Source organism: Chelonoidis abingdonii, chromosome 7, assembly GCF_003597395.2.
Source record: "Chelonoidis abingdonii isolate Lonesome George chromosome 7, CheloAbing_2.0, whole genome shotgun sequence".
Taxonomy (NCBI): Eukaryota; Metazoa; Chordata; order Testudines; family Testudinidae; genus Chelonoidis; species Chelonoidis abingdonii.
In genome coordinates, this window is record NC_133775.1 from 34907864 (window position 1) to 34930457 (window position 22594).

The 22594-nt window shown below is 43.1% G+C and overlaps 1 protein-coding gene across 1 annotated transcript in view; it reads left to right on the forward strand.

Moving 5' to 3' along the window:
- CCDC18 (coiled-coil domain containing 18) overlaps nt 1-22594 on the forward strand; it is an 88932-nt gene that overhangs the window by 48342 nt on the left and 17996 nt on the right. The window contains 9 exon segments of the mRNA XM_032773022.2: nt 3751-3918; nt 4413-4555; nt 5892-6055; nt 10623-10836; nt 12822-12921; nt 14751-14867; nt 15312-15455; nt 16529-16732; nt 18399-18536. Of these exon segments, the coding sequence (XP_032628913.1) occupies nt 3751-3918; nt 4413-4555; nt 5892-6055; nt 10623-10836; nt 12822-12921; nt 14751-14867; nt 15312-15455; nt 16529-16732; nt 18399-18536 (1392 nt within the window).

Genomic DNA, 22594 nt, shown 5'->3' on the forward strand with positions numbered 1-22594 from the left:
CAGTCAATGGGACAGGCTAGTCAGGCTGAACAGTGGCACTGAGCTCCTCGGCCGGCACTGTGGTACCAGTGGGCTCTGTGGGCCCCGACGCAGTCCCCAGTGGGGGCTTGCTTGGTGGCCGGAGCATTGGAACAACCATTGGCCTCCCTTTCCCAGCATTCCAGAAAGGAGTTGGTGGGACGTGCATCTTCGGTTTTGTGCCCAGAGGGTGACCAAGTGGTGGGACCTCCAGTACCGGTTGGTACACAGAGTACCATGCCTGCATCCTCACCCTCCCCTGACTGAGGCGATTACGACCTCTCCTCCCTCTGTTCTCCCTCTCTAAGGCCCACCAGGAACTATTGAAAAGAGTGGCATCAAGTCTCAACCCTCAGGCCGAGGAGGTGGAGGAACCCTTGACTCCCTCTTCAATGTCTTATCGGCCTTGGTACCGGGCAGGTGCCCCTTCCATCCACGAAGGGGTGGCAGAAATTTCAAATGCCTTGTGACAAACCCTGGCTTCCTTGCCCCCCATCTCTAAGAGGGCAGAACGGAAGTACTCCTTTTGGCCTGTCCACTGCTCCCAGGGTATTCACAAAGTGCATGTCTGTGGTGGCAGCCTACCTCAGGCGTCCTGGGGTTCAAATCTTTCTCTATCTGGACGACTGGCTGGTCAAGGGCAGCTCCCAGTCACAGGTGCGGGATCGTGTGGCGCTCCTCCTGTCCATGTGTGCCCCCTGGGCCTGTGAGTGAACGACACCAAGTCCATGTTAGTCCCGGTACAGTGCATAGAGTTCATCGAAGCAGTCCTGGACACGATGTTGGCCAGGGCCTCCCTCCCACTGGACAGATTTGAGACACTGAAAGGGCTCGTCGACACAGTCACAACGTTTCCCGTGACAACAGCCAGAGTGCATCTCCAGCTCCTTGGTCACATGTCAGCATGCACATATGTGGTTCGCAGCACCAGACTCAGGATGAGGCCTCTCCAGCTCTGGTTGGGCTCGGTGTTCTCCCAGGCCAAGGACAGGATGGACAAGGGTCTCACTGTGCCTGAGCCAGTGATTGCCTCCCTGCAACTGAGGTCTTCCCTGGAGAACATGCTCTATGGGGTCCCGTTCAGGGGCATGCCCCCGTCGGTGGAGCTGGTGGCAGACGTCTCGGACCTGGGGTGAGGAGCCCATGTCGGGGATGTTCAGACCCAAGGTCTGTAGTCTGCACAGGACCTTGCCTTGCATATATAAATGGCAAGGAACTCAGGGTGGTCCGGCTGGTGTGCATGGCCTTCCACTCGCATCTGGAGGGCAGAGTGGTCAGGGTCCTCACAGACAACACGACCTCGATGTTTTACATCATCAGGCAAGGCGGGGCCTACTTCTCTGCCAGGAAGCCTTCAGGCTGTGGGACTTCTGTGTAGCCCACGACATTTGCCTACAGGCCTACCACGTACTGGGCATTCAGAACTTGCAGGCGGATTGTCTGAGCCGAAACTACTTCTCTCACCACGTGTATCTCTACACCCAGAGGTGGTACACAGATTTTCCAAGAGTGGGGAACTCCCAAGGTGGATCTGTTCACGACTCGGCAGAATCACCAGTGTCCCCAGTTAGCTCCCCCCCCCCGAGCAGATCTCCAATGCTTTCCTCCTCCTGGTCAGGCCAGCTTCTCTATGCCTCCCGCCCCCCGCCCCCGAGCCTGCTGATCATCAAGGTCCTGGAAAAGATAAAGACGGACAGGGCCTGGGTCCTCCTGATTGCTCTGGCGTGGCCCAGACAACATTGGTACAGGACCCTCACGAGCCTGGCAGTCGCCCCGCCATGGCCGGATGCCATCCCGCTTGGACCTGCTCTCCCAGGTCCAGGGCCATCTCCTCCACCCCAGCCTAGCGGTGCTCCACCTCACGTTGTGGCTGCTCAATGGCTAGGCCAGGAGGAAAGAATGTACTCGGAAGGGGTTCAATGTGTCCTCTTGGAAAGCAGGCAACTCTCTTCCACGTGTGGAGCCTACTTGGCAAAGTGGTCTTGGCTTTCCCGATGGGCAGCTGAGCAGGACGTTTCCTCTGTGGCTGCCCCGATCCAGCTCATTTTAGACTATCTCCTTCACCTTAGAGCCCAAGGCCTGGTGCCCTCGTCCGTCAAGGTGCACTTGGCGGCCGTATTGCCCTTCCACTCGCCGGTGCAGGGGCCCGCGGTATTCTCCCATGCTATGACTAGCCAATTCCTTAACGGATTGGATGGTCTCTTCCTGTACATTAGGCCACCAATCCCGCAGTGGGACCTGAAATTGGTGCTCGTCTGGTTGATGGGTCCCCCCTTTGAGCCATTAGCTACATGCTCCTGGTCGCACCTCTCGTGGAAGGTAGCCTTCCTGGTGCAATCACGTCAGCTAGACAGGTCTCGGAACTCAGAGCCCTGACTTCCGAGCCCCCGTACATTATTTCATAAGGATACGGTCCAGCTCCGCCCATATCCTTCATTCCTCCTGAAGGTGGTCTCTGCCTACTACGTGGGTCAGGACATTTTCCTGCCCCAAGCCCCATGTGTCCAGTGAGGAGTGCTGCCTCCACATGCTGGATGTGAGATGGACTCTGGCCTTTTACCTGTAACAGACTAGGCAGTTCAGAAAGCCTTTGCAGCTGTTTGTTGCCTCGGCTGAATGCATGAGGAGTCGGCCAATCTCCACTCAGCAGCTCTCCAACTGGATCACCTCGTGTATCCATACCTGTTACGACTTGGCGGGAATTCCTCCTCCGTTGATTGTGAGGGCACACTCGACTAGGGTGCAGGCCTCGTGGGGTGCCTTTTTAGCTCATGTCCCCATTTGGGACGTTTGTAGGGCTGCCACATGATCCTCAGTTCATACGTTCATCTCGCATTATGTGATCATCTCCCAGACCAGGGAAAATGCTGGGTTTGGCAGGGCTGTGCTTCGTCCCGAGACTTTGTGAATTCCTACCCATCTCCAACAGATATAGCTTGGAATCACCTACTGTGGAATACACAAGAGCAATCACTCGAAGGAGAAAAGACAGTTACCTTTTCTGTAACTGGTGTTCTTCGAGATGTGTTGCTAATGTCTATTCTACATCCTGCCCTCCTTCCCCACTGTCGGAGTTGTCTGGCAAGAAGGAACTGAGGGGGGGGAGGGCGCAAAGCAACACTTATACCGCGCTATAGAGGTGCCACTCCAGGGGTCACTGGGGACGCTCCCCTATGGGTACTACTAGGGGAAAAACTTCCAGCACCAGTGCATGTGGTGAGCATGCACACTTACTGTGGAATAGATATGAGCAATACATCACGAAGAAAACCAATTATGGAAAACGTAACTGTCTTTTATTAGGAGCCTTGGAATCCCTTTCCCCCACCCTTTCCCAGCCCAATAGTCACCAGTAGGTCCAGGGGAAACACTGTAGGGCTGGCTGTCGAGGAGCTGAGAGAAAGATGCACTGCTTGGCACACAAGAAGGTGTGTGAGAGAGCCATGTCCTGGGGCAGGGATGGGTGTGAAGGATCCGTTCCCCCCCAACCTTGATCCCACACATCTGCCCATGCTCCAAGCAACAGATGCCAGTCTCAGCTCTTTGCCAGCCAGTGCTACAGTGTCTCCCTGTTATTCCTCATAATAGATTTCAGTAGAATTGTATGTTTGTTTTTGCATTATGGGTCTGATCATCCTCTCATGAAGAACAATAGGATGACTGACTTAAATGGAAGCAAGGTAAGGCATATATATCTTTGTTTCATTGTAAAGAAAATTAATGTATTTTCAGGTGCACCGGTTACAAAAAGAAATAAAACAAAGAAATCATAATCTTCAGGACACCACTGAACAAAATGTCCTCCTACAGCAAACTCTGCAGCAGCAGCAGCAAATGTTACAGCAGGAGACAATTAGAAATGGAGAGCTAGAAGATAGCCAGCTTAAGCTTGAAAAACAGGTAAAGTACATTCATAATGAGAAGAATTAAACAGTATAGGTAAGCATAAATATTTAAATGTATTTATATGGAATTGCAATATCTGTCTGTTTGATAGCTTACTTTGTTTATAATCTTTTAATTATCAGATGTAATTGATATAATTATTATAGTAGCCTGAGTGAATAATGAAATGCTACTTAATTTCAGGTGGAGTTGTGGATGCTCAGTACTTTGAAAATCAAACTGTAGGTGTATAATTAAAAAGTAATACATCATAATAAGAAATTTTGCATCTAGTTACTTTTGAGGCACTTATTAAACTGATAAGAAATAATTTGTTCTCTAAAAGTACCTTTGCAGATTTCTATTTGATTTTGGGATCTAACCAAAGAAATTAAATAGTTTTAACTCTTTCATATGTGATTTTTTTCAAGAGGAAGATTTATATTCTTTTATATATATATTTTAACAGCATAGATATTAAATACCTTATTAAATACAACTATAAATAGGTATCAAAACTGGAGCAAGAGCTTCAAAAACAGAAAGAAAACTCCGAAGAAGAGTTGAGAAAGGCAGAAGGAAAGCTCCGTACAGCCTCTCAGGAAGCAGATTTAAAAAGACAGAAGGTGGCTGAACTTACTAGCACAATTGGGTATGTGTAGAACATTTTTTTTTCATTTTGGTGTATTTTGAAGATCCAATATTGTAAAACTACTAAAAAATTGTATCATAAAATGTGATGCTTTTATTGAAAGGACTATGTTTTACAGGTACATGTAGTTTTAGAATAGTACTTTGGTCCTGCTTCATACTTGAATATTTGCCTATTTGCAAACTTGTTAATAATCCCATAAACCTTGTTGAATTCAAGTATTATTTCTAGCTTAAGGCCACTTCTATTTTTTGTTAATTTACAAACAGATATCCAGGCTTAGTCCTTCTGTGTGCCTCTATTCAGGAAAGCATCCTTATTCAGGAAGAGTGCATAAACACACTAACTTCAGTTTTATGCCTAAAGTTAAGCATGTTCCTAAGTGTTTTCATGAAATTGGGGCTTGAATTGGTTTAAAAAAAAAATAATGAAGATGGTTTTGCTCTTGGGATTGATCACTCTCCATCCCGAAAATAATCTTGGCAATATCAGAGAAGCAGAAAAGCCTTATAAATAATTTAAGGATTTTTAAAATCTATTTCTTTCAGTTTGTACAGTTTCAACTAAGCCCTATCAGAAAAAATATTTTTACAAAAATTATTATCAACTGTGTCCCTTTAAAATGTGGCTTTTTTCTTAATAATGTCTGTGAAAAGGCATCACTAGGTTCCCCACTTATTGTTTTTCATTGATTGCATACCAATGTGCTCAATTTACAAATACAAGTATAAGGATGAAATAAAATGAACTTGTTAATTTTCTTTCGGGGTAACTATACAGAACTGTTACCTGAAATGCAATTAAAACAATACAGTATGTTAAATTGATTTGTTTAACATAGTACTGTTGAAATGGTATCCAACTCGTAGAGCATTGATATGTTTCAGCCTTTGTATAAATTTCTCTGCTTGCATTCATTGCATACACAAAGCATTGAACCAGGTATGAAAATAGCAATCTGTCCAGGGTAACTGGCCCTTTCTAGGGAAGATGGGCTTGGCTTCACCTCTGGGTAATCAGCCACCTTCCAACTGAGACTTTGGGGTAACGGGTCAGGTGATAGTCTGAAGAGCACCTGCTCCTTATAAGGGCAGCCAGAGCTCAGTTGAGCTGGTGAACTACAGGTTGTAGATAGATTCTTGTAGGAGGAGCGGGGGAAGAACCCAGCTATTAGGTGAATCCGAGGCATATGGCCTAGTGGGTGAGAACTGCAGGGAGGAAGAAGGAGTCTCTGGGGTAGGGCAAGGACCTGGAGGGGCACAAAAGTGAGGTAAATGTTGTCTTTATTATTCCAGTTGTGATTTGTTAATTCTGTTTCCTTTTGTGTTTTGTTCAGGCAGATTAAGCTGGAGATGGATCAGTGCAAAGATGATCTAATTGGTATGGAGAAAGAACTAGTACATTTAAGACGAGATGGTGAAACTAAAACAGTGCAGCTAAGTCACTTAGAAATGACTTTGGAGCACACTCAGTCAGAACTAAATAAAAAAACACAACAAGGTAAATGACTTACTATGTGTAAAAAAATTCATCTTTAAGGTTTATTTTTTTTATGCTTTATGTATTAAAATAGATTCTCCCCCTTCCCCACTTGTTTTGTAGTTAGTTGCAAGGGACTCAACATATGACTGTTTTGACTTTTCGTAATCTTGCAATTTGAAAAGATCTGGGTAGTAAAATGTTACTTGGGCTTCTTCATTTTAGATGGCCTTTACATATTCCCACTTGTGGGATGTGCCCTTCCCCCATGGAGCCTCGGTTACATTGAGAGTTAGTGTCACCAATTATCAGGCTACCATGGCCTAATATCAGCTTCAAATTCTTTCTCATTCCAATAAAGATATTCCGTCATGGACATGAAGATATTGAACAATTACATCAGAAAATTCAAATTCCTACCGTATCTCTGTAAGACTGGCTCAGGTCTCTTGTCACAATCTGGGTCCAATCTCATTCTCCAGATGGACACCAGTTTCTTATGATTGTATCCAAGTGCTTAATCCCATTTGCTTCTATGTCCCCTTCATCAGAGTAATGACTGATCACTGCTTGTAGCTCTGGGTCTCAAGGGCAGTCCCAGGTGCCTACCCATGACTGACACACTTCTTGGGCAGTGGTACCCCACACTCTGGCTAGATCCTGTAATCAGTGCTGCAGCCCACCTGAGCCCCCATTTGCTTAGACATATTCTCCCCCAGAGTTCAACTGCCTGTGGGACCTCTGGTTTCCTAGTTACACCCTTCAGGGACAACATGGTAGTAAAGCAAGGCACACAGACTAAACAAACACTTTTTTTGCTCTTAAAAAAGAACAAGAGGGCCATAGATGGATTGCATTTAAGTGTTTGTTTGTTGTTTTCCATCTATCTCAGTTGATTTCACCACCCTTGTAAATCCTGGGTGTGGTCTGAGTACTTCGGCCAAGCAGCCCTTCTGGGCCTTCTTGGCCTGACTATCTTGTTTCTGCATTTCCTTAGAGAATGACCACTTCTTAAAACTGACTGTGTCCCCTGAGTCCCCATGTGCTGCAAGGTTGGGATGGGGAGACTCCAGCTCCCACCCCCATCAGCTTTTGTGTAAAGAGATAAATATTCTAAATCAATGGCCCTGCTGGTAGAAAACCTATTGTTCCATTAGGGAAGAGCCATTCAATCTCAATGGCACTTGACTGCTCTGTCACAGCTTCCCAGCCATCATTTGTTCACTAGGTATCAAATATCAGCTACACAATGAAGGTTACACTCATAAATGGCTTTCACAAAACAGGATGGAATTCATAAAGTATATGTGGGTGGGTTTTTTTGTTTTGTTTTATGTGGGAGAAAATCACTACCAATGCAAAGTCTCATGTTTTTAGGTTTCTATGCAACATTGATAGGGTTAACTGAGACATTTAGGAAGGCACCTAAACTATTTGTAGCCATTGAGGATCAGTGTGAGGGGAATGCCATTTCCACTTAGTATCTGTCAGAATGGATTAGATTATGTACCAAGATGTGTTGGGCTAAAGGACATAGGATTCCCTCTGTTAAGATGGTATTAATAGCCTGCTTCTGTAATATTGTCATCATAGAAATCTGCAGGAAATTTTCTTGTCACATTTATGCAGTACTGCTTACTCAACAGCTTGGTATTTAGATCAGATACATACTTTGGGAGGGCAGTTCTGGAGCTCCTGCTTAATTAGAACTTCTGAGCCTGCCTTCTTAGGGGTTATACTGTTTTTCTAAATATGAGAGTTCAGTATATGCAGAGGCCAACTCAAAGAAAGGTAGATTTCTTAACAATAACTGTTCTTTTGAATGTCCATGTGGGTCCCACTGTAGATGTGTATGAGCCTATGTACACAAGCTCAGAATCTTTTGAAGAAAATGTCCATCATGGCCATCCATGCATCCTGTTCCTTCTCATGGAAGTTCAGCTGTAACCCTCCCTAAGGCAACTTATGTCAATTTAATTATGTCAATATATACACTACAGCCTTGCTCCCACTGATGTAAGTGCCCTACTGCACCAACATAATAACTCCACTTCCACAAGAGGCATAGGGCTTATGTTGCTGTAGTTAGGGCAACACAGAATCTGTGTAGATGCTGTGTTCCTTACATCAGCTACTGTCAATCTTGTCAATTTCATGGCCATGAAATTGACAAGAAAGCCAAGCTACCCCCCATTCCCCTGGAGAGTTGGGCAGTTGGACCTCCCCTCCGGAGTGAGAAGCCCTGGCACTTGGACCCCTGCCTTGTCAACTTCATGGCTGCCCACCTCCCATTCCCCAGGGATAAGAAGCCTCAGACAGCTTCCCCCTGCTCTCAGCAGGGAATGGGGAGCGGGGTCGGGGCAGTCTTCTAGGAGCCTGTGGGGCAGCCGGGCTCCCGGTAGGGAGTTGCCAGTGGAGCAGAGAGACCACGCTTTCTGCTCCGCACACTCCCCCTCTTTGGATGGTGGAAGTGCTTCTGGTGAGAACGTGTACCACTCACCCAAGGAGAGTAGTGTGGACATACACCACTGTAGTAATAACTGCGATAGATGTAAGTCGACCTAATGAAAGGTAAATCAACCTACTAATGTAGACATACCCTCTGTTCCCTCTTACTGCCTGTGGCATCAAGATGGCACATTGAGTCTGCTCTTCTGTTTCAAATGCAATATTTTTGTGAAGAAATTCTCTTCACCCTATTATTAAAAATTATTTTCTTGTTGTTTTTAATTGGATAGTCTGTCCCCTGCCCCCCAAAAAAGAAAAGAAAGATGGAGGAGACACTCTCCAATATTTCTTTAAACAGCTGAGCAAAGCACTTAATAATGGTAGACTCTAAACCCATGGGGTTTATAACCTGTCCTTTGTGTGATGCTCTTATGGCCTTAATTGGTGGGCACAACAGATCTCTTTTCTGCCTCAGGGAAGGAGATATCCCTAATAGATATTTTTGGAGCATTCCTTTGAAGGTAGCATCTGATCCCAGGGAAGGGAGATCCTCCAAGCTGGAGTCAAGGGGACTATCTTTAATAACTGTCCTAGTAACTGGGTAACAAGGCACCATATCTCTGGTTCTGCCAGGGAGAAGAGGCCTAAAAAGTACCAGCATCATTGGCACTGGTGTTGGCGTTCTCTCTGACAACCTCATCAGCACCAATGATCTCAGTGGCAGCACCAACCCCAAGACAGAGAAACCTTATGCCATTCACTTTGGATGCCAAAAGACTTACAGTAACTCCTCACTTAACGTTGTAGTTATGTTCCTGAAAAATGCAACTTTAAGCGAAATGATGTTAAATTAATCCATTTTCCCATAAGATTTAATGTAAATGCGGGGGGTTAGGTTCCAAGGAAAAACATTTTGGGCAGGCAAAAGACATTATATACTGTATAGTACTGTACTGTGGTTGGGTAGTGCCCCTGGCTTACCCTACACAGGCACAGCCCGCTACAGGCAAGAATGCTAGGAAGCATCTTCACAGCGGCAGCTTCCCCGGTGAAGAACAGGTGCTGACTTTGCCAGGAATGCTCCAGGGCTGCCTCTTCCTGTCCCCACTACATTCCAGGCCCATCTCTTCCCACCCCCACTCCACCTTCTCTCCGGAGCACGCTCCATTCCCACTCCTTCCCGCCCCCCAAAAGTTCTAAGCGCCACCAAACAACTGTTTAGCTGCGCTTAGGACTTCTGGGAGGGAGGAGGAGGAGCGGAGACACGGAGCTTCCCCACTCATCCCCTCCCTCCCAGCACTTGTTTGGCGGCGCTTAGGACTTTCTGGGAGGGAGGAGGAAGAGTGGAGATGCAGCACTTCCCCTCTCCTCCCCCTCCTTCCCAGAAAGTCCTAAGGGGAAACACTGGGAGTGAGGAGGAGGAGGTGGAGAAGAGGAACTTGTGCAATGCTCCCTTGTAAAGTCACTGCTCTTCACAGAATCTTACAAGCAGTGGACAGAGCAGGCAGCCAAACGACGTTATAAGGGAACATTTCACAACTTTAAATGAGCAAGTTCCCTAATTGAGCAGCGGCGTAACTTTGAAACAATGTTAAGTGGGAGGATGTTAAGTGAGGAGTTACTGTACCTGCCTCAAGGAGGACTTTAAGTTTTTTCCCTCTTTGATATCAAGAAACCTTTTATGCTCTTTTACAGGAGCACAAGGAGCCACAGGGCACACGTGGCCCCCAAAGCCCCAGAACATTACTATTTAAAACATTCCGTGTTTGCACACAAGACGTGCACTGACTGTGGGATCCACACTTACTACAACATCTCTGCCAGTAGAATAACCATTCTTTTTTTGAGTGTTGCCTCTTCATTTTCCCACTACTCACCTACTTTCACTTCTTCCTCAGAATTCAACTCTTAAAGACCAAGTTCAGCAAAACGAAGTGAGGAGGTGCACAACCTTCATAATGTCATAGAGGGATTGATTGGTCATGCAGTCTTGAATGGGACTCTGCTTTTCTAGAATGTCCTCAAAGCTTAGTGACATTGAGGTTGGGTGCATACTGCAAGTAATAATATGTAGAGGCAACATTTAAAGAACCAGTTACCAGCGAGTACCCTTTCTTTTCAATTTCTATTCGCATAACAGTGAGTGATCTGGAAGATAAACTGCTTCAGAGTGAGACTGGGCAAAAGGATGCTTTACACAGAATAGAAGAGCTAGAGGCTGAACTACAAAATGCCCATGGAGAATTAAAAATCACTTTGAGACAATTACAGGAACTGCGAGATGTGCTACAGAATGCACAGTTCTCTCTGGAGGAGAAGTATGCTGCTATCAAGGATTTAACAGCTGAACTTAGGTGAGCTAACTCCTATTCAGGTCTTGAATACTTAATCCCAGTGATTTTTTCTGTTTTAGGAACAGTGAAGCATGTCTCTTTGTTTTGATGGTGCATTCCACCTTTTTGCAGCCCCCTATAATCTGGTGGGGAGATATATACAGATCCCAGGAACAACATCAGAGCTCTCTGTCCAGAAGAGTGCAGTGCTAGGAACAGCTACGATACTGCGCAGAACCCTCAAACTCCCAGGCCTCTGGTAGAGGACCCGAGGTTGAGGAAGACACATACCACCCATAGGGGTGAGAGGGGAATTTTTTTTATATATATATATATAAAAATAATTCATGGGGTTTGGATAACTTAAAGTAGCTCTTCAGTTTGTTTTGTTTAGTTTCTCAAAGCAAAAATACTAACATTAAAGTATTTTTTGGGAATGCCTTAAAAATAACAGTACAGAGGCTCCTGGACTTACGCAAGCGTTCTGTTCCAGAACGCCTTGCGTACCTTGAATTTTGCATAAGTCGGAAATGTATACCTGACAATTATGCCAAAAAAAAAACAAAAAACCCTCCTATTTCTAGCTTACAGAACTTCTTCCGTAAGTGCGGGTTTGCGCAACCCAGGGGGCGTCTGTAATAAAAATCCTGTTAATATGTTGCCTAAGTCCAAAGCTGTTAAGTGACAGTCTTGTACAGTACAACTGTTTAACCTTTACTATAGCAAATTAATGAAACTTTCTAATATACACTTTTTATTGCAATGTAGTTCTGATAATGAGTGAAATAATTTTAATAGAAAAGTTAGTGGTAAATCTCCATTCTGAAGATGGTCATGAAATGCATTCAGGTTTTTTTTACTCAGTTCAAAGTTTACCTATATTTTAAAATAATTAAAATAATTAAGGTTGTAATAAAGAACAGAGGCCAACAGTTTTAAATGTGTGTGCTTAAAGTTACACACCTAAATCCACATTTAAACACCTACATGTGGCCATATTTTCAGAGGCGCTAAGTAGCTAAAGCATCCACTGAAGTAGGTGTCCAGCACTCTGAAAATCAGGCCACTTATGTTTTAGGTGCCTAAATGCAGAATTAGTTACCTAACTTTAGATGACCAAGTTGCAAATTTTGGCTAGCATGGTGTATCTTCAAAGAAAACTTAATTCAGTTTGCTTAGTCAAGCACTCTTAATGCTTCTGAAGCTAAGAAGTGTGTCACACCATGAGTACACTATAAAATGTATTTTAAAAGAAAGTTTTACATTAACAGCTGTAATTTCAAATTCCTGGTTGAGAAAGGGTCTGCCTGGGAGTTGCTTTGCTGATATAGAAGGTAACAATTACAGGAGCACTACTCTGTCTGCCGCTAGGTACCTACTCTTTCCGTCTGTTTATCTATCACAGTTGTGACTTGTAAAGGCTTTACTTAATTGTTTTCCATGTAAACGTGCTCTTCCACTCCCCCCATTGGACCATTTGCTGCTGTACGCTCCATCCTTTTTCTTATCTCCTTTCCATTGACCCAGACAAACTAGATGAAAGCAGGAGTGGAGCATGCAGTAGCACCTGACGCCAGTTTGGGAACAAGGAGGCTGGTAAATAAAGCCTGAAGAAGCTACTATTAGAGCAGGCAACAGGGAGAAGCAGGGGCCTCGAGATAAGGAAGCTCCAGATAAGGCAGTGGTGGGATCACTCTCTTCTTTTTCAAGTATCCGTGTGTCGCCCCTACTTTCAGATTTCTCCCCTCCAAGATACACAGTCAGAAGTAGGGAGTGCCCGGTCATCACAGCAGCACCGAAGCAGAAACTGTTCAATCAGGAAGTTGGGATTGAGAATGCTAAATATGATGAAAATTAAATTAACAAACATTTTAAAAGAAAAAACATTTGGAGTTTTAGAATATAATGTTTATCAGATTTATGAAAACTTGATTTTTTGGAATCTAGATCTAGCTTTATAAAGGAGAGAGAACATCTACATTTTTTGTTTGTTATGGAAATTGCAGGCATTGTAAGGATGAAATTGAGGACAAAAAGCAAGAACTTCTTGACATGGACCAGGCATTGAAAGAAAGGAACTGGGAACTGAAACAAAGAGCAGCTCAGGTTAGATGTTTCTAAGCATATTACCTATTGAGTGTTTATCTAAAGTATAACAAGTCCAGCATTTCCCAATGCTCAAATGATCGCTAAGACCGCTTGCTACATTTCAAGAAATGAGGACTTTTTCAATACAGTTCATTTATCCTAGCTGCATACTGTGTTCCGGTTCAAGGGATTCTATATCTGTTTGTTTGCCTACCATTGAGGCATTTGTAAAGGATATGTCTAAATTTTTCTGTTTGCCTTTGTGAGGCTTCAACCTAGTGCTGACCAAGCTGATGGACTCTCTAGTAGAGCCTCTGGAGGAATTTTCTCTCCATCACCTGCCCCAAAGACTGTTTATCATGGCAGTTAGATCAGCTAAAATGGTCTGTGAGCTTCAAGCTTAAATGGCTTGACTTTCCTCGCCCACCATTATATGAGGATACGGTGGTATTGTATACTCCTCCCATATTCATTCCTAAAGTGGTAACTTTCGTCAAGCTACACCCATTACCAGGGGATGGTCAGGTGACACACTTTGTGTGCGAAGAGGGCCCATAACTACTACTTTAATAGAACAAAACCCTTCTGTAAATCCCCAAGATTTTTTTTCATTTATGGTAATAAGGTTATGGCACAGGCAGCTTCCTGTCAGAATTTGATAAACTGGATTAAGATCTGCATTGAAAATGCTATCAGTTATCCCTGTCCTCAGTAGTATCTGAGCACATTTGACTAGATCAGGGGTTCCCAAACTTGCTTCGTGGCTTGTTCAGGGTAAGCCCCTGGTGGGCTGCGAGATGCTTTGTTTACCTGAGTGTCCACAGGTACGGCCACTCCCAGCTCTCAGTGGGTGTGGTTCGCCGTTCCCGGCCAGTGGGAGCTGGGGGAAGTGGTACGGGCTGGGCCACCGCTTCCCACAGCTCCCATTGGCCAGAAACAGCAAACCACACCCACTGGGAACTGCAAGCGGCCGTACCTGCGAATGCTCAGGTAAACAAAGTGTCTTGTTGCGGCCCGTCAGGGACATACCCCGAACAGCCCTGCGAACCAAGTTTGGGAATCCGCTGGACTAGATCTAAGGCAGTCTCTGAACATTCTTTTGTAGAAATATGTAGAGCTCCTGATTGCAGATCAATCCATATCTTTTCACAACTTTAATCTTGATCTGCCTTCAAGATTTGATACCTAGTTTTGGAGGGAAGTCTACCGTCATTGTTTAAATAGTCTTCTCGAAGCCTTCTCTTTAGAGAGTTGTTATTGCCTGTCATTCTTCCAAAAGTGGGGATTTTTACTGACAGTACTGAAAGGAAAAAAAGAGAGGTTACTGCAGAGTTTCAGCTGGAATCTGAAGAAGTTGAAGGAACTGAGGGCGCATGAAGACCATGCATAATATTACCTGAAAAGCTCTATAGCTTGAGATGAAGTCCATATGGCTCCTAGTAATCGAAACATTTTTTGCTTTAGTGCTTTATGCAGGCACATTCCAAGAATGAGGATCTATACTGACAGTCTACTCAAATAACTCAGTGTAAAGCTGAGTAACCATTCTGTCTTGTGCTCTCTGTGTTGAGGTACGGCAGGATGTGTGAAATTCTGGAATTAGAATTGTTTGTTTTCCCCTTCTCACTGTGTACTTAGACTCTAAGAATAGAGTTCTACGTGCCAGACCTCTAATCCATTCTTGCGTCAGTTTTACTGATTACACTTGGGACTACATTCTTAGGGCCAAAAGGGATTAGTTTCATTAGGTGTGTTGAATTCTTCTATATTTCATAAAATAATGTTTCTAACATTCTAAATACTACTTCAAAACAGTGTTGTTGTTTTTATTTCTTTCTTATATTTAGGTTACCCAGTTGGATATGACTATTCGTGAACACAGGGGAGAAATGGAACAAAAAATAATTAGATTAGAAGGTAGTTTGGAGAAAACTGAGTTAGAAATTAAAGAACGCAATAAACAGGTATTTTTATTAATGATTTAAAATAAAATCTGACTAGCATGGTAGAATGAATAACCTAGTGTCTGCATGAGATTGGGGAAGGATGCAAGCAAGAGTTGGCCTAGGATAAGACCAAAGTGATATTAATAGTTTGGGGGTTTCTTAGTTTTTTGGGTATTGTTTTTTTTACTAGAGAAATTATTTAGAGTTCACCATTAAAACTAAAAAATGAAAAAATAAATTGCACTGTAGTAAGAAAAGCCAGCCTTGTTACTTCCTAAAATATGCACCTTAAATCATTCTTTAAAATAGGAAAATGTGTTCATAAAATTATCAACTGGTAAGGGAACTCAAAGGCAGATGTAGTATCTAAACTACTTCTAACTTTTGAATTTGTCAGGATTTCATAGTGTCCCTTAAGAAAAAAAGCTGCTGTTCTGACTTTAAATGTATTTTTGTATTTAGATTGAGAGCTTAGATTGCAAGCTACAGCATTGTAAAGATGAGCATCGTGAAAAAGAGTTTGAATTGCTCCAAAGAGATCAAGAAATAAATCAACTAAAAAAGGAAATTGAAAGAAAACAACATAGAATAACAGATATTGAAAAAGTAAGTTGTTTTCTTGGATAAATAAGTTTTTTCCAATTAATTATTAGTTTACTAACTGAACATTCTTTGTCTTTAGTCTAATGGATTGTTTGGTTTACTAAGCAGTAAACAGCAGAAGAAAGTTGTCTTCTCATTTAATGTAATTCAAGTGGGTTTTTTGGTTTTTTTTTTTTTTTTTTTTTTAACCATACTGGAATTACTTGCTGGAGTTCTTGGCTGAAGTTTATTATATTTTCATTATTGGATTGTGATAGTATTGGTGTAACCAGTTGTTTATAAACAGTTGTGTATAGATCTTCCTTGTCTCTCTTCAAAAATACGGTTCTATACTTTTCTCCTAGTATTTGTCTGCAGAATCATGAATCCCATAAATTAAACCAGGATTCCAAAGCACATACTCTAACTTTGCATTATGTGAGAGTTTTAAGCCAATCTTGCTGCTTGTTTTAGGCTCTAGTAACCTTCAGACGTAGCTAGGGAAATGGGTTTCATTGAAATGCAATTGAAAATGCAAAATGTTAAAAAAACAAAACAAAACCAAAAAAACCCCAAAACTAAAAATGTAATTACTTTTTACTTGCTGCATAACTAGCTCATGGAACTCATTGACACAAGATATCAATGAGACCAAGAGCTATATGGGATTCAGAAAAAAAGACATTTATATGGAGAATGAAAACACAAATGTTGTATCGTATCTAATTTATTTTACAAAGGATATAAACTTTTATGCTTCAGGGTATAAACCAAGCACTAACTGATGTGAGTGAGAAAGAAGCTTCTATTATGGGCAAGTTACTTCATAAATGTTCACTGTAGGGTTTCTTGTACCTTCCTCTGAAGATCTGGCCATTATCGGAGAGTCAGTACTGAATAGATAGGACTTGCCATAGCAGATCAGACCTGTGGTCTATCTTCTTTTGTAATCTCCAAGAATCAATAGAGTCAAAAAGGGTTGCTGCATTGATTTTTTTTTCGATTAATTAATTTTTTTAAAAAAAAGAGGAGGGGGAGGAATACAAATCATTCAATATCTGTTTTCTTTAAGAATTTAAATTATTTACCTATTACAGACAGTGAAAGATCAGGAGAAGTGCATTGCAGACCAATACAAGGAAGCATTAGATTTAGGTCAACAGTTGAGGCTAGAACGAGAACAGATGCAGCACATTCATTTGGAGCTTTTGGAGACTCGCCGGCTGTTGGTTCAAGCTCAAAGAGAAACGGACAGACTCTTGCAAGAACGGGAAGAAATGAACTGTCTGTCTCGAGAAAAGGTGACCAAACATGTAATGTACTCAAAATAGCTTTGGTTTTAAGTGGCAGTGGAATTACCATTAACAAATGTTGATTTTAGAGAGTGGACTATACAGTTTATTTGGTGTATAAAGTCAGCACAGATGCACATATTTAGTTTTGGATTGACAAGGAAGTATTGTGATAAGTTTTATTATAAAATTAAGAAAAAAGACAGATTGTTTAGTTGTGTTTCAATTCCAAAAAACATACTTTCAAATAAGATTTCAAATATGGGTGTCTGTGAACCCCAAATGCTCTAATTTAAAAATACCAATGACTGGAGATTTTTTTGGTAAAATCTAAGTCCCTTTGGTACATAGAACAAAAAGGAAGTAATTGAAATATTTACATATGGAAACTAGCTACTAGGAAGTAGATTGAGGCTGACTCTTGCAGTAGAGCCTTTGATCCATCTTCCTCCTTTTTTTTAATTCTCCCTGCTCAGAAATCAAAGTCAGATGCAGTTCCTGAACTCTCCTGAACACGATATTGGTCCCTCTTAGTGCCCCAAGGGTATTAGCCACCTCAAGGTGGGTGAGGAGGAGGGACGTGCATGCTGTATCCTCCTAAGAGGTAGTCATGCACCATATATATTCGCCTACCTCACCTCCACCATGGTCCAGAGGGATTGTGCTTCACTTTAGCATCCTTCTGCTTCTTAATCACTGTGTCTTGCTTTTCAATAAAACTGTAAGAGAACCTACTGTATGTGCATGAGGCTGAGTTTTAACTTTTAGGCTCTGCCCCACACTGAGGACAATTCAGGAAGGGATTATTCTAAAAAGCCATAACTGAGCATTGGGTATACAATAGAAGTGTTTTGTAACTTTATTGCAAAGCAAGACACAGCAATTAAAGAGGCGAAGGAGCTCTTGTGCTTGAGATGTGCTGAGATTCAGGAGATCTGGATTCTGTTCATGACTGTTGCCTGTGAACTTCATCTCTCTTCCCCATTTGTAAAATGAGTATAATGTTTACCTACCTCATAAGGATGTTGTGAAGATAAATATATCAGTGTTTGAGAGATGCTCAGGTATTACAGTGATAGTGGCCGTAGAAATACCAAGAAAGAGTGAACGCTACAGGTCATGATGAAACAAGTTTGCAACAAACTTGACATTTAATTTACTCCTGTGCCAGTCATTAGTCTCTGGCAATAACTAGTTGCACAGCCACACTGTTTTAGCTGAATCTATTTAGCACTGCTTTGGATGAACAGTAACACAGGAATTTTTTAAAAAAGTTAATTAGTAAATAAACTGATTTGAATAATAAATAAAATCTAGTTTCTAATGATTTAATAATCGTTTAGGGGTATTGGCCATGGTGACACATAATGTGACCGCTTTTATTACAAATAAATCCTAGTCAAATGAATATAAATATATTCTGGTAATATTCAATTGGCTTGGATTTGCTTTAGAAACTACTGGTAGCTAAAAAGAAATTGGTTGTGGCTTTCTGGCTCCTGGTTTTGTTTCTTGCTCTGCTACTGACTCGGTGTGGACAAATAAGGTAAATGTTTAAACTTTTCACGGCATAAAATGGGAAAATAACGTTCAGTCTTAATTCATATGTTTGGATGTAAGGTGCCATATAAGTGCAAAGTGCCATTAACATTATTGATTATATACTATCTTACAGGAAGCTCGTGCAAACCGTTTGGCAGAAGAACTGGGTGCTTCCCAAGCACGTGAAGCTCAGTTACAAGCAAAAATGCAAGCTGAGATAAAAAAGCTTTCATCAGAAATAGACTTATTAAAGGAGGCTTATGAGCAGGAGGTAAAAGATAAAACTGAACTGACCCTAGCATTTTTACTGTATTGTGCTACATGGGTGTTTTTGTCCACTCAGTCCAGACTAACTACACCTTTCTCCCTTTCCTCCTGTTCTCTCTTCTGGGAAGCGTGGTACAAAAATCAAAGATAATGCTCATCACTCCTTATTGTCAGGGAAAGCTGTTTTCTCTTTACATAAATCTGTCTTACTAAGATATAAACCCTGCTATACATATTCCATAAGGACAAGATTGTGTCTCATACTCACAAATCATTCTTATCTGGAGGCAATACAGGTTTTCATACCACACCGGAAATTGCACTGCCATCCCTTTTGCCCAAACCCCAACACCAGAAGGAGAAAACATGGCACAAAATTGATGTGAGGAAAGCAATGAAGATATACTTGAAGTGGAAAAAACAATTCAAGAAATCATCCTTTGTGTCCTTTCATCATAAATGTCTCGATTTAAAGAAAAATTAATTCCTCTGTTGCAAGATGAATAAAATATGGCATCACAGAAACATTCTCTGCAATAGGGAAAACTATTCTAGAGAGGATCTGAGCCCATTCAAAACTTTCAATGGCTGCTGCATGGTCTGAAAGAACATCAACCACCATAAAAGAAATCAGTTAATACCTCCATTAATATGGCTGTCAGATACTGCAAACTGATTTGATATTCCGCAGAGCCACCCTTTGGCAAGAAGCTGCCCAAGTGGGGATTCCTAAATAATCTGTTTCATTATGTTTGAGGAAAGGGATTTTTGTGTCTGTCTTATCCTTCTCGCCATACTCCTTTTTCCTAATTGCTCACTACATCCCACATAGACGGGGCTGAGGAAGAGATCTGGATGCAGAGTGGGAAGTTGACTTCTCTCCCCGTCCCATCCACCCCACTCAGAATACATTTTTTGAGGGCAAGTGAAATCATCGGGTGACAATTTTTCCTTTTTAATTATTGTTGCTTCTTTCTCTATGGAGGTTGGTGAAGGTCTAGCTGCAATTGTTGGAAGAATAGTTCCATGCAGAAATGAGGAAATATGGGACTGCAGTCGAAGTTAAAGGGTTGGGGGGGGGGAACCTTCAAGAAAACTCAGAATGGCTTATTTATATTTTCTGAAAATATGAAAGGGGTTCCAAAATACAACTTGACAGACTTGGCTTAAATTACAAAAGTAGATTGCATTACTGCTGGGGGAAAATGAAACTTTCATATCCCTAGTTTCTTCTTCTTTTTTCCTTCTGATTGCACATGTGCACCCTGAGCACAGTTGCTCGAAATTTTTTCTCTCAGTGGTACCCATTGCGACAGCTTAAGTGCCCTCTGCTGCTGTTGCACGCTGATAGCACCAGTATAAAGCGCCCAGCTGACCCCGCACCCCCTCAGTTTTTTCTTACCTCCCGTGACAGTTCCTGGAACTGCTATCGTTTTTGCAAGCTTTCTCACTTGTCTTGTCATCTTCTTTCTGTATCTAGTTAGTTAGTTTTAGTCAGTTTTAGCTAATTTTAGTGAAGTTCTGTAACTCTGTGTTGTCCATTCCCCTATGCCGAGGCATGCTTTGATGACTGAGCTTTACGCTCTGTGCCTCCTGCAACTAGGCTATGCCCCTGCACAACCCGCACTCAAGCTGTCTGAATTGCCTCGAAAAGCTCGTGCTGGGAACTGTTGCCAGATCTGGAAGAACTTTAAGCCTTGCATGAAGTAAGACCATAGGGCAGGCTAAAATTTTTGCTCATGGATGCAGCACTGAGACTTCTGTCTAAGCCAGGGCAGTCAGACTTGGCACCAAGTGCCTTGCCATTGGTAAGGAGTGCGCCTCCTACTGTATTGGAGTCCCAGCGTCAGTCACCATCCCGGATGGCTGAGAGGGGGCGATTCCTGGCACAGAAGATGGCCAGGCATGGGGGTTAGAGTAGAATGCAATCTGAACCAAATACTCTTCTGTCTTGTACTGCAGAAGCTAGCACCATTGACTCTGGCACCTATGCAGGCACTGTCAACTCCAGTACTGGAAGAGCTGTTTACATTTGCGGCACAACACAGTACTGATACTACCTCAGTACCAACCATATGGCATTTGCTGCTGCCGGAGAATTTCTTTTGCTGTTGGTACTGGTATTATCAGCAATACAAGATTCAGTGTTGTTGGTGCCTAATGGACAGGAGGGAACATGCTGGTTCCTGTCATTGTTTGGTACCATGCCCTTCAGTACTGTCAAAAGGGAAACCATGGCACCAGTCTCTGGAACTGATAGGAATGGCACCATCATGGTCCCTGGAGAGAGAGAGACTGAATCAGAGGTTGTGTCTTACTCTTCCCAACCAAGAAGCCTCTCTCTAGCTACTTCTCCAGGCATTTCCACCTTTCCATGCATCCAGACACAGGAGTACCATCGAGTGCATGGTCAGGTCGTCACTGGGGACCTATGCCAGTCCAGTGGTCCTTTTGGAACCCCTGGGGTTTTCCCCAGTTTCCAAGGCTTATTCCAGAGGTGCCTATTGGGTGACCTCGGAAAGAAGGGCATTCTTATCCTCTTGGACAGCGCCTGGTCTGGACTCCGGTACTGACCCCGGAGCCAAACTGCATGAACCAGCTCAACCAGATCCTGCTGAGGAAGAAGAAGAAGAAGAGCTTCCACAGCTGGTGCTGGCCTCCTCCCCTGATGAAGCAGTCTCAGGAGAAGTTGTGTTGCCTCCTATGGATGACGATAAGGCTCACCAAGAGTTATTGAAGAGGGTGGCCTTAAATCTGAGTATACAGGTGGAGGCAGAGAAAATCCTCCCATAGCCTGGTTGACATTTTAGTCACTACGGCCCCCTCAAAAGTAGCTCTGCCTCTCAATGAAGCCATTATGAAACCTGTTAAGAACTGGTGGCAGACCCCATGTCCCTTCCCCCCATGTCAAAAAGGGCTGAACAAAAATACTTCGTTTCTGTACACCCATCCCCCGCCCAGGATCCCTGATAGTAGCTGCTGCCAATGAGAGAGAGAGGCAGGTCATCAGGGTGGAACCCAAAAATCAAAAAATTCAAAAAAATTAAACTTGTTCAGTAGGAAAGTTTATTCTACTGCGGGTTACAACTCAGAACTGCAAACAAGCAGGTGCTGCTGGGCAGGTTTGATTTTACTTGCAGAAGTTCAAGAATTTGCTTGCACAAGAGACTATGCAAGAGTTCTCACTGGTGGACAAAGGGAAAAAACCAGTTGTGAGGACTTTGTTGCAAGCTTCTTTGGATGTGGCTGACTTAGCAGCCAGGTCCATGGCTTTGGCAGTGATCATGTGCAGGAGTTCGTGGCTACAGTCCTCAGGACTCCAACAGGACCTATCTTTCGAAGGAGCTTCACTCTTTTCAGAATACACTGATGCGAAACTGCATGGTCTGGAAGACTCCAGGGCGACCCTTAAATCCCTTGGATTATACACACCTGCTCTTTCAAGGAAGCCCTGCAGATCTCAACAGCCATCTGGTATGACAGTTTTGGCTGTCTCTCATGATCTGCAGAGAGAGAAGCAGAAATTTTAGGTATAAGCCACCACCCCCTTTTACCTCAATGTCAATGCCTGGCCCACCCAGTCACCCAGGGGGTTCTAAGCAGGCTTTTTGATGGGATGCTCGAGTACACCATACCAGTTCCCATGATGCCAGACCGTGTTTCGCCTTTATTTGCAAATAGCCTTTTCCACTTTCTCAGTGCTTGGTCCCGTATTGCCATGGACCATTGCATGTTGAGCACTGTAGGACTGTGATGTACCCTCCAGTTTATTTCTACCCTTCCTTCCCACCCTCCCTCCCTGTATTTTCAGGGACTCCTCTCATGAAGAGCTTCTGGTTTGAGAGGTTCAATCTCTCCTTTGGGTGACTGAGGTTCTGTAGAATTTAAAAGTGAAGGGGTTCTATTCCCCTTATTTCCTAATCCTAAAAGCCAAGGGCTGTCTCAAACCCATTTTAGACCTGCGGCAGCTCAACAACTATCTCAAGAAAATAAAGTTCTGCATGGTCACCCTGGTATCCATTATCCCCTCCCTGAATCCCAGGGATTGGTACGCCGCCCTTA